This window comes from Carassius carassius, chromosome 16 (assembly GCF_963082965.1).
Source record: "Carassius carassius chromosome 16, fCarCar2.1, whole genome shotgun sequence".
In the NCBI taxonomy this organism is placed as follows: Eukaryota; Metazoa; Chordata; class Actinopteri; order Cypriniformes; family Cyprinidae; genus Carassius; species Carassius carassius.
This window is the reverse complement of record NC_081770.1, coordinates 8,387,987-8,401,260: the sequence shown is the minus strand read 5'-3', so window position 1 is coordinate 8,401,260 and position 13,274 is coordinate 8,387,987. Positions and strand designations below refer to the sequence as shown.

The following is a 13,274-nucleotide window of genomic DNA, read 5'->3' as shown; positions in this document are numbered from 1 at the left end:
GAAGAAGGGGACTTCAACTATTTCCACTGCTGGACATTAAAACAGTGTTAACCACAGATAGTCTTTCTAAAAGTGCATGTGTTAAAACAGTCCAGTGGCTGCTGCTGATCTGATGAGCTTCAACACGGTAAGACAAACATACTTCAATGAAAACTAATGATTATTGCTCATATAACATACGAGTATTAACGTGAGAAATGTTACGAATAGGTGATGCACATGCACTTTTCATAAGTGTATAAGTGCTGATTAATGCTCTATTATAGATATATTTGACCCTGATGTCGGTCAGAATGGCTCCTCTTCTTCCTCTGATCTTTCTGCTCATGATTCACGGTGAGTCTCTGTTACATTCACATTATAAACACTGATGATTTTATTTAATTGTTTTATCAAAGATAAAAATTTAGGCTTTTCAGACAGATTATTAATATTTTTGACAATTTTCTCAGAAGAAAGTGTTTCACTCAACTAAAGCCACAAAATTTATAAAATTTAATAAAAACAGCTTTCCATCTTGTTTTTAATTTAATTTAAATTTATTTTTTTAATCATTTTGTTATTTGTGGTTGATTTTTTTTGCTCTGGTTTCACTTCTGTTTCTGTGTGTTTGTTCCTGTATTATCCGCACACTAAGATAATTTGAAAAAAATCGTAGATTCTGAAAAATTATATAATATAATATTTTCTGTAATGACTGTAATGTAATTTTTTTTTGCAAAAAATGTACAGTTTTCACATGCTTTCCGGAGTTTCATGGTCCAGTGTACCTGATAAAACAACATTTTCCTCTTGATGAATTCTGTGTTTCAGGGGTTTCTAGTGCTGGTTGGGGTGTGAGTTACAGTCATTCACACATCTGTGCACTAAAGAACTCATCAGTGATAATGAGCTGCACATACACATACCCTACTGGATATAAGATTGAGAAAGTGTTCTGGACAAATAGCTATTCATCTCCAGACCCTCCTGATCTCTTCATAGACCCTGAATACAGTCAGAGGCTTCAGTATCTGGGAGACAAACAGCAGAACTGCACCATTAGAATGAGTCATGTGACACAGAAGGACCAAAACATGTACTATTTCAGGTTCATCTCAAATAAATCTGATGGAAAATGGACTGGTTATCCAGGAGTGATTCTTAATGTCACAGGTGACTTTCATGAGGCTGAGCTCTTCTTCTGTGGACTATGTTGAATAATAATAAGTGTATGACAGCAGCACTAGATGTTATGTGTGTTGTGTTCAGATCTTCAGGTGGAGGCTCCCAAGAGAGTGACAGAGGGCCATAATGTCAATCTGACATGTAAAAGCAGCTGCACTCTGGCTGACAGAGCAACATTCATCTGGTACAGAAACTCCCAGCCATTAACTGAGAGAAGAGACAGAAACAATCAACTCCTGCTGCAGTCAGTCAGAAGAGAGGATGCAGGCAGATACAGCTGTGCTCTGCATGGACACAGTTACATCTCTCCTGCTGCTCAGCTCAGTGTCACCTGTGAGTAGGAATTTAAGATTTTATTTTTGAAAAGCATTAGTTCAAAACTTCAGTGTGTTTTGTGGGAGCTCTTGTTATAAACTTTTGTAAAATACCAGACAAAAAAAAAAAAAAAAAAACACCAGGAAAGAGACAAACAGGGCAAATCCAGAAAATAAGAAACAGACAAACAGAAGTGCCCTTACGAAAAAGAAGTTTATTCAAGTGTGCTATTAGTATACTTCTTTTAAACTTAAAATAGGAAAGTATACTTTTATTTTACTTTTTATGTACTTCTCAGAAATATACTTAAAATTACATTTAAGTATACTTGACTTATATTTACAAAAAGTCTAAATATATTTGAGCTATACTCCTAGAATCTGTGTTTTCATTGTTTTATGGTAGAGGGTGCTAGTATGCATCTTCTGTACAAAATTTTCAAAAATACACAAGTGAAGAAGAAAAATTAACACCACCCAGCAGGCACAGTACATCAATGTGATGTCAGGAAGACGTTGGACTCTACTAATCCAACGTCAGTCAGACGTCATATTTTGGTTGAAAATTAAAGTCGGGTTGACGTCTAAACCCAACTTTGTTTGACGTCAAACTCTGACATCAGACAGACGTTGAATTTTGGTTGGAATAAGCACCACACTGCAACAATGGGTGAAATGCATGGCAGCACATTAAATATCTCAAGATCTCAGCAGAGGAGGATTAAACAACTACACAAACAGCATTACCAGCTTCACAAATTACTAACCAGACTGACTTTATTTCTGTCAGACGTCTACAAATTATTACTTATTGAAAATTAACAGGGGTTTAACTCTAATGTGTTTAATTTCCATAACAGCATAACAGTTAAACACCATAACAGTGATTAGTGTTTCCATTAGTTGGGCTCTTAACACTTATTATATATTTTGGCTATTGTGGCTGCTGTGACAGTTTGTTTGTCGAGCACATTTGCAGCATCAAAGAAAGCTAAAGTGACATGAGATCAAGTGATGGCTGTTACCTGTTAATGGTTTTATAATCATCATGAAATAACCTGATTCGCTGATGTTTTTTAATTTAACAATTATGTTTTTCCATTAGTACATTCATATTACAAACCCTGTGTTTCTGCCACATGAGAGCCAGCGGTATGATAACAATGTTAAAATCTTTTAACAAACATGAGCTCAAAAAACCTTAACCTACGCTGACACACACAGACATCAACAATGCGCCATGCGTTTTATACTATGGTGGCTCCCAGCATGCATTGCTGCATGAAGCATGTCACCATTGTTGAGATTCATATACTGATTATTGATGTCTATGTGTTTCGAAAGCTTTTTCTCCCAAAATGTATTTAAAAATAAAAATTCAGAATGTCTGATCTGAGGGATGAAAGTATTGTCTGTTGAATATTGTTCATTAATAATAAATAACCACTTTGGGTCAATGACGATAAAAATTAATTTTCCTCAATCATTTTACTTCATGATGATGAAAACTAAATCACCTTATCTTTGTTTATGGTTATTTTTATAACAAATTATGTGTTTTGGTAAACACTATTACAGGAACCACAAACTTACTAAGCCAAGAGTCAAACTACCCAACTAAAGCAAACACTGATCACAGTAATGGTGACCAAACATTTTCAAATAAAACATCAATATCTAAACCTCTGTTAATTCTCAAAAAGAACTTCTGTAGACGTCTGACAGAAATAAAGTCAAACTGGTTAGTAATAAGTGAAGCTGGTAATACGTGTACTGCCATGCATTTCACCGTTTTTTTATGTTTTATTTTTTTTTTTTTGGGGGGGGGGTGTTTATTCCAGCCAAAATTCAGTATCTGCCCAACATTGGAGCTTGACGTCAAACAGTCGTAGGATTTAGACGTCAACCCGATTTTAATTTTCAACCAAAATCCAACGTCTAACCGCTATTATTATGTTTGAGATATCAATCACTGGTCGATGACCATAATGTTTGTATAAACTGTAGGTTACAACTGGTAAAATGTACATCTAGGTCATAGGGCTGGGCGATATATCTAACGATATGATCATGCGCATCTAATCAGTAAAGCTGCTTCCGTGATCACCGCTAAAATCTCCATCACCTGCTTATAATTGGAGTGGCATTTAATAGACAGAGCCGTAGATCGCTGACAAGGCCACGCCATATCGCGTTCATTATCGCAGATGAATCGCCTTCGATAATGAACGCGATATGGCGTGGCTTGTCAGCGATCTACGGCTCTGTCTATCAGAGGTGGGACTTTCAAGTCACAAGCAAGTCTTCAAGTCATATTCAAGTCCTCAAAGGGTTAAAGCTAAAGAGATAATTAAGTGACTAATTAAATGATGATTGTGCATTAATGATGAACATCTGCTGTTAACAATCAACATCACTGAAGTAAAGAGAAACACAAGAACTACAACTGAATTTAGCCACAGCCTTCAACTGAAGAAAAAAGTAAAAGAAAATAAAAACACTATGCCACCATAATTGTGGTCAAGGTTTGCTTTAAGTAGTGTCTTGACCCTTTTACTAATTCAAATCAATTTGATTCAAAACAATTGCAATATTGTTTTTGCAACAAACATGTATGCATTGCTGAGTCGAACCTTGCAGTAACAGATGATCTTATGCTTTTTCTGTTTATAACTCATGATGATTGAACATCATGAAATTGTTTATCTTTGGATAGTAGACTGACACTCAGCTATTACTGAACTAAAGTAAAAAAAAAAATCACAATGCTTCAATGTTGAAAGACACAAAAGGAGACAATTAGTTCAGGTTTTTAGACAAACACACTTATCACACGATCCTCAACAGTGGTGACAATTTTTCATACTGCAGTGCATGACGGGAGTTTTTACTAAGGTTTTACCCAGCATGCAACATTTTGTTGATTGTCACCACTGTTGAGAGTCATATGCTGGTTCTTGATGTCTGTGTGTGTCTACAGAGTATAGTTCTTCAAATTTTGTAAGCACTTAGTAGATTTAAAATTCACTTTAATTTTTTCTTCCATAGTGTAGTTTTACTGGGTTGATTGTGCTAAAACTTAAATAGAGCTAATGCTAATTTGATTGTAATCTGACCACCTACCACATACAGATTAATTTCTTCTCTCTGCTTTACAGCACCTCATGCAATGCTACATAAAGAGATCTAACACGACAGTCAATGGTCAAGAGCCCCACTAAAGCAAACACTGATCTCCATTATGGTTGCATCACTTTAACCAATAAAACATCAACATCTGATCCTCTGTAATTCTCAAGAACAGCAGGTGTTCATCATTAATGCACAATCATCATTTAATTAGTCACTTAATTATATCATTAACTTTAACCCTTTGAGGACTTGGGATATGACTTGAAGACTTGCTTGTGACTTGAAAGTCCCATCTCTGATAAAAGCTGAATGTCAGTCAACAATCCAAAGAAGACTATCTCATGATGTCCAAGTCAACATGAGTTATAAGCAGAAAAAGCATAAGACCATCTGTCACTACAAGGTTTGATTCAGCAATGCATACATGTTTGCTGCGAAAACAATATTGAAATTGTTTTGAATCAAATTGCTTTTAATTAGTAAAAGGGTCAAGAGACTACCTAAAGCAAACCCTGACCACAATTATGGTGGCATAGTGTTTTTTTTTTCAGTTGAAGGCTGTGGCTAAATTCAGTTGTAGTTCTTGTGTTTCGCTTTACTTCAGTGATTTTGATTGTTAACAGCAGAAGTTCATCACTAATGTACAATCATCATTTAATTAGTCACTTAATTATCTCTTTAACTTTAACCCTTTGAGGACTTGGATATGACTTGAAGACTTGCTTGTGACTTGAAAGTCTCACCTCTGCTGTCTATTAAATGCCACTCCAATTATAAGCAAGTGATGGCGATTTTAGCGGTGATCACGGAAGCAGCTTTACTGATTAGATGCGCATGATCATATCGTTAGATATATCGCCCAGCCCTACATGAAGCTAGAATGAAATGTTTTTGTTTACAAGCAGATACACTGTTCTTTATTTGTATGTTTTGCATGCTCAGATATTCATGTAACGAAATTTATACAAATTCAAACCTAAATAGGGACATAGTAATCTTAAAGTATGATATAAATTTCACTTAAAGAAAACTTATGAGTATACTTGCAGTATAAGTGTACAAAGTATTCAATTAGTAAACTATCAGCAAACCAAGTTCACTTTTATTATAATTGCAGTACAAACTACAAACATAGACAAACTATAAACTAGTTGTGTACTCAAAATGTGCTACTGTTATACTTAAAGTATATTTAAAAGTATATTTTATATACTAGAAAGTGGGCCGATTTAGTCCCAAGGAGTATTGAAACAGTACACTTACAAGTATACTACTAGAACACTAGAACACTTTGTATACTTGCTACATAAAGTATACTTAAAAGTATACTTGAACTTTACTTAAGTAAACTTAATAAAATAAACTTGAAGTATACTACTTTTTGCTAAGGGTGCTCAGAAATACGGTTATGACACATACAAAACGTTGTAATGAGTGAGAAGAGATAACCAGACTTATGCTCCCCGGGCGCCGCAGCTAAAATAGACAAGTGGTCCAGGTGTGTCGTGTTTATTTTCACTACTTTATTGCTGCATATGAGCATTTGAATGGGTTAAATGCAGAGCACAAATTCAGAGTATGAGACACCATATTTGGCTACACGTAACATTACGTCACATGGGAAATGTAGTCCTTGATAGAGTGGAAGTAGTCTGGGATGCAGTGCCCTCTGGTGGCTATCAATGACACTCCAGCTGGTGAACCTGACAATAATGTTTAACTCCTGTTTAATTGCTGTGTGGTCATAGTACTGCACTGACACAAAAAACAATAATAAAGTTAGCACGCAGCACGCTGTAATTCAAAAGTAAACATGGAGGCCACTCAAGTCAGCATTTACGTGTTCATTTATAAGATAACATGCCATTTATGAGATCATGCAGAAAAGATAAATGGACATGGACAAGAAGAAAGAGTGCAAGTTTTGATGTTATAGAGCTGTCACTGAGTCGCAATTAGTAAATAAATAAATACATTTGGGCCACTTTCACCCGCAGTCTGAATGTTAACACTGTGACATAAATGAATGTAATTCACCTTTACAATTGCAGTATTTTAGAAATATATAAAATGATTTAAACTATATATGCTATTAAACTGAAATATATTTACAAAAGCTGTATGTGTCCTTCTGTGCCTGGCACTGATGCCAATTTGTATAATGAAAACCGTAAAACCAGTCACATATAAATACTCATTGAACTGTAAATACTGACACCTGCAGATCCTCCAGAGAATCCTGTGATCTTCATCAGCCCATCTGTAATAGTGGAGGGAGATTCAGTGACTCTGAGCTGCAGCAGTGATTCAAACCCTCCTGCAGGAATCAGCTGGTTTAAAGGAGGAACGTTTGTAGGATCTGGAAGAATCTACAACATCTCAAATATCAGCTCTGAGCACAGTGAAGAATACAAGTGCAAATCCATCAATGAACATGGAGAGAAAGACTCTGCTGCTGTAGCTTTAAACGTCAAGTGTGAGTAAATGATCATCTGAACTTGTCAATCATAGACTTATAATATTTATTGTGAATTTTCATATTTGTAATTGTTAGACTCTCCCAGGAACGTCTCAGTGTCTATAACTGGATCTGGTCTAATAGTGGAGGGAGATTCAGTGACTCTGAGCTGCAGCAGTGATTCAAACCCTCCTGCAGAAATCAGCTGGTTTAAAGAGAATCAAAGCTCAGCTGTTGGATCTGGACAGAGTTTCAGTGCACTACAGACTGGACGCTTCTACTGTGAGGCTCACAATCAACATGGATCTCAGAGATCAGACGCTGTTACTGTCACTGTTGAAGGTAGAAAAACTCATATATTTATATTACTCCTTCTGAAGTGAATCTGTTCAGATGGTTTGCTCTGTTGTAGGACGTCCAGTGATTTTGTACATATCTGCTGGAGTGGTTTGTGGAGCTGCAGTTATCATAACAATATTGCTGATTTGGTAAGCTGTGTGTGTGTGTGTGTGTGTGTGTGTGTGTGTGTGAAAGAGATACTGATCGCACATCTAAACTAACATCAAAAAAGTTGTGATTGGCTGTAATTGTGTCAAATCAATGTCTTTAAAGGTGGATGAAAAAGAGAAATAAAACTCAGGTATGGATATTAATTTACCCTTAGCAAAAAGTAGTATACTTCGAGTTTATTTTATTAAGTTTACTAAAGTAAAGTTCAAGTATACTTTTAAGTATACTTTATGTAGCAAGTATACAAAGTGTTCTAGTGTTCTCGTAGTATACTTGTAAGTGTACTGTTTCAATACTCCTTGGGACTAAATCGGCCAACTTTCTAGTATATAAAATATACTTTTAAATATACTTTAAGTATAACAGTAGCAAACTTTGAGTACACAACTAGTTTACCTATATGTTTGTAGTTTGTACTGCAATTATAATAAAAGTGAACTTGATTTGCTGATAGTTTACTAATTAAATACGTTGTACACTTATACTGCAAGTACACTCATAAGTTTTCTTTAAGTGAAATTTATATCATACTTTAAGACTACTATGTCCCTATTTAGGTTTGAATTTGTATAAATTTTGTTACATGACTATCTGAGCATGCAAAACATACAAATAAAGAACAGTGTATCTGCTTGTAAACAAAAACATTTCATTCTAGCTTCATGCATTCTTTTTTTAAACACTTTAATGTGGGTAAGTTACAAAAAAAAACAAGTTGATAGATGCAGGCTATGCACACTTTAACTACACAGAAATCCTTGCAAAATTCCAATCAGACAACGGATGAGGAGATTTCGCTCAAGAGCAATTGATGACATGGCTGAGAAGAAAATATTTAAGTGTGGGTATTATTATGGTTTTTATGACCTAGATGTACATTTTACCAGTTGTTACCTACAGTTTATACAAACATTATGGTCATCGACCAGTGATTGATATCTCAAACATAATAATAGCGGTTAGACGTTGGATTTTGGTTGAAAATGAAAATCGTGTTGACGTCTAAATCCAACGACTGTTTGACGTCAAGCTCCAATGTTGGGCAGATGCTGAATTTTGGCTGGAATACCCCCCCCCCCCCAAAAAAAAAAAAAAAAAACATAAAAAAACTGAAATGCATGGCAGTACACGTGTTACCAGCTTCACTTATTACTAACCAGTTTGACTTTATTTCTGTCAGACGTCTACAGAAGTTCTTTTTGAGAATTAACAGAGGTTTAGATGTTGATGTTTTATTTGAAAATGTTTGGTCACCATTATTGTGATCAGTGTTTGCTTTAGTTGGGTAGTTTGACTCTTGGCTTAGTAAGTTTGTGGTTCCTGTAATAGTGTTTACCGAAACACATAATTTGTTATAAAAGGAGCCATAAACAAATATAAGATGATATAGTTTTCATCATCATGAATAAAAATGATTGAGGAAAATTATTTTTATCATCATTGACCCAAAGTGGTTATTTATTATTAATGAACAATATTCAAGAGACAATACTTTCTTCCCTCAGATCAGACATTCTGAATTTTTTTTTTTAAAAACATTTTGGGAGAAAAATCCTTTCGAAACACATAGACATCAATAATCAGTAAATGAATCTCAACAATTGTGACATGATTCATGCAGAAATGCATGATGGCAGCCACAATAGTAAAAAACACATGGCTCCCAGCATGCATTGCTGCATGAAGCATTTTACCATTGTTGAGATTCATACGCTGATTGTTGATGTCTGTGTGTGTCAGCGTAGGTTAAGTTTTTTGAGCTCATGTTTGTTAAAAGATTTTTAACTGATTGTTATAATACCGCTGGATCTCATGTGGCAGAAACACAGGGTTTGTAATATGAATGTACTAATGGAACAACATAATTGTTAGATTAAAAAACATCAGCGAATCAGGTTATTTCATGATGATTGTAAAACCATTAACAGGTAACAGCCATCACTTGATCTCATGTCACTTTAGCTTTCTTTGATGCTGCAAATGTGCTCGACAAACTAACTGTCACAGCAGCCACAATAGCCAAGACATATAATAAGTGTTAAGAGCTCAACTAATGGAAACACTAATCACTGTTATGGTGTTTAACCCTCTTGGCGCCACGGTCAAGTTTACTCGACAAGATGCGGCACTGAATAAAACGGCCGATTTTGTCAAATAGGGTGTCAAATTTCATGCAACCTCCCCTGCACCAGATAGCAGACATGTAATACTTCATCTCTGACTCAAAAAAACGTAATGCTCCTATACAAAATCTTCGAGCTAGAGCGCATTGAATCAGTGCGAAAAAAAAGCGGAGCTAGTGTGAGACTGAGCCGTTTTATCTGACCAATATTGTCAACGTCAGCGAGTATTGGCAATAGATTATTATTATTATCATTATTATTATTATCTAATGGCATTAATAAAGCTTCAATAAAGCCGCAATGAGGTGTTGGGACTTCTATTCACGGACACTGATTCTGAAGGGGAATAGCTGCATTCAGAAGATGCCGGTGATACTGAAAGTGAAAGTATAGCGCTTCACCAAGCACAAACGGTGAATCCTTTGCCTAATGTAAATGGTCTTTTGCCAAATGTCAGAGGTGTGAACAATGTTTGCTGGGGTCAGAGTGTTCATCGCGTGTTATTGTTACAGTTAGGAGGCAAGGTGGGGAGTCGCAATGACACTGACAGTAGTCCGAGCTGTGCACTCTCGGCGCACGCGCGAGGCAGATGTGGCCGCGCTGCTCGTAGCAGAAGCAGAGGCGATGTGACACGGGGCATAGCTTTTCAACTAAACAGGTCTTGTCTACTTGTGTTTGTGTGTCATATGAATAATATATATGTGCCCCATACATGGAATCAGAGTGCCTGCTGCATGTAGTAAATTGAAAATCCCAACTGCTACATGCATTCGGTTTGTTTCTAACATTTATTAGTAATGATTTACACTGTTTGTTTACTACTTACTATTTACCTGAGCATTCAGTATTGTGAAATATAGCACACAGAAGGTGAGGGACATTTTTTTGGGGAAAGAAGTACTGCATTTTATTATTTAAACATGTGACTTTTCATGAAAATTCTATAATTCAAGATGGCCACCCCATATGACGTCATAATATGCAAATTAGATGGGAAAATAAAATCCCTACATAAACATTGGGTCATCCTTAATATTTGTATAATTGACAGAAAGTCTCTATCTTTTATAAATTTTAAGATATAGCCTTCTGAAATTAAGATGTCAAAATAGAACGTTTTAGGAAAAAACCTCTGGCGCCTAAAGGATTAACTGTTATGCTGTTATGGAAATTAAACACATTAGAGTTAAACCCCTGTTAATTTTCAATAAGAGCTTTTGTAGATGTCTGACAGAAATAAAGTCAGTCTGGTTAGTAATTTGTGAAGCTAGTAATGCTGTTTGTGTAGTTGCTTAATCCTCCTCTGCTGAGATCTTGAGATATTTAATGTGCTGCCATGCATTTCACCCATTGTTGGAGTGTGGTGCTTATTCCAACCAAAATTCAACGTCTGTCTGATGTCGTAGTTTGACGTCAAACAAAGTTGGGTTTAGACGTCAACCCGACTTTAATTTTCAACCAAAATATGACGTCTGACTAACGTTGGATTAGTTAGGGTCCAACGTCTTCCTGACGTCACATTGATGTACTGTGCCTGCTGGGTGGTGTTTCTTTTTTCTTCTTCACTTGTGTATTATTAAAAATTTTGTACAGAAGATGCATACTAGCACCCTCTACCATAAAACAATGAAAACACAGATTCTAGGACTATAGCTCAAATATATTTAGACTTTTTGTAAGTATAAGTCAAATTAGGGCTGGGCGATATATCTAACGATATGATCATGCGCATCTAATCAGTAAAGCTGCTTCCGTGATCACCGCTAAAATCTCCATCACCTGCTTATAATTGGAGTGGCATTTAATAGACAGAGCCGTAGATCGCTGAAAAGCCATGCCATATCGCGTTCATTATCGCAGATGAATCGCCTTCGATAATGAACGCGATATGGCGTGGCTTGTCAGCGATCTACGGCTCTGTCTATCAGAGGTGGGACTTTCAAGTCACAAGCAAGTCTTCAAGTCATATTCAAGTCCTCAAAGGGTTAAAGCTAAAGAGATAATTAAGTGACTAATTAAATGATGATTGTGAATTACTGATGAACATCTGCTGTTAACAATCAACATCACTTAAGTAAAGAGAAACACAAGAACTACAACTGAATTTAGCCACAGCCTTCAACTGAAAAAAAGTAAAAGAAAAAAAAAAACACTATGCCACCATAATTGTAGTCAAGGTTTGCTTTAAGTAGTGTCTTGACCCTTTTACTAATTCAAAGCAATTTGATTCAAAACACTTGCGATTGCATGCATGCATTGCTGAGTCGAACCTTGCAGTAACAGATGATCTTATGCTTTTTCTGCTTATAACTCATGATGACTGAACATCATGAAATTGTGTTTATCTTTGGATAGTAGACCGACACTCAGCTATTACTGAACTGAAAAAAAAAAAATCACAATGCTTCAATGTTGAAAGACACAAAATGAGACAATCAGTTCAGGTTTTTAGACAAACACACTTATCACACGATCCTCAACAGTGGTGACAATTTTTCATACTGCAGTGCATGACGGGAGTTTTTACTAAGGTTTTACCCAGCATGCAACATTTTGTTGATTGTCACCACTGTTGAGAGTCATATGCTGGTTCTTGATGTCTGTGTGTGTCCACAGAGTATAGTTTTTCAAATTTTGTATGTACTTAGTAGATTTAAAATTCACTTTAATTTTTTTTCCATAGTGTAGTTTTACTGGGTTGATTATGCTAAACTTAAATAGAGCTAATGTTAATTTGATTATAATCTGACCACCTATCACATACAGATTAATTTCTTCTCTCTGCTTTACAGCACCTCATGCAATGCTACATAAAGAGATCTAACATGACAGTCAAGGGTCAAGAGCCCGACTAAAGCAAACACTGATCTCCATTATGGTTGCATCACTTTAACCAATAAAACATCAACATCTGATCCTCTGTAATTCTCAAGAACAGCAGGTGTTCATCATTAATGCACAATCATCATTTAATTAGTCACTTAATTATCTCATTAACTTTAACCTTTTGAGGACTTGGATATGACTTGAAGACTTGCTTGTGACTTGAAAGTCCCAACTCTGGTAAAAGCTGAATGTCAGTCAACAATCCAAAGAAGACTATCTCATGATGTCCGAATCAACATGAGTTATAAGCAGAAAAAGCATAAGACCATCTATCACTACACGGTTTGATTCAGCAATGCATACATGGTTGTTGCGACAACAATATTGAAATTGTTTTGAATCAAATTGCTTTGAATTAGTAAAAGGGTCAAGAGACTACCTAAAGCAAACCCTGACCACAATTATGGTGGCATAGTGTTTTTTTTCAGTTGAAGGCTGTGGCTAAATTCAGTTGTAGTTCTTGTGTTTCGCTTTACTTCAGTGATGTTGATTGTTAACAGCAGAAGTTCATCACTAATGTACAATCATCATTTAATTAGTCACTTAATTATCTCATTAACTTTAACCCTTTGAGGACTTGGATATGACTTGAAGACTTGCTTGTGACTTGAAAGTCCAACCTCTGCTGTCTATTAAATGCCACTCCAATTATGTGATGGCGGTTTTAGCGGTGATCACGGAAGC

General features: G+C 35.8%; 1 protein-coding gene across 1 annotated transcript; it reads left to right on the top strand.

Annotated features, from left to right (window-relative positions):
* The first annotated feature begins 281 nt into the window (after positions 1–281).
* Positions 282–7,691, top strand: LOC132159336 (B-cell receptor CD22-like). Its single transcript, XM_059568849.1, has 6 exons — positions 282–336; positions 814–1,155; positions 1,252–1,500; positions 6,838–7,089; positions 7,168–7,413; positions 7,684–7,691. Exons 1-6 carry the CDS (start codon positions 282–284, stop codon positions 7,689–7,691), a joined length of 1,152 nt encoding a protein of 383 aa, XP_059424832.1.
* Positions 7,692–13,274: the final 5,583 nt, after the last annotated feature.

Excerpts from the sequence above, each read along its gene's own strand:
- LOC132159336 (XM_059568849.1), top strand. The coding sequence starts at position 282 with ATGTCGGTCAGAATGGCTCCTCTTCTTCCTCTGATCTTTCTGCTCATG. Across the intron at positions 337-813 it reads CTTTCTGCTCATGATTCACG|GGGTTTCTAGTGCTGGTTGG; the intron begins GTGAGTCTCTGT and ends TCTGTGTTTCAG. Across the intron at positions 1,501-6,837 it reads TGCTCAGCTCAGTGTCACCT|ATCCTCCAGAGAATCCTGTG; the intron begins GTGAGTAGGAAT and ends TGACACCTGCAG.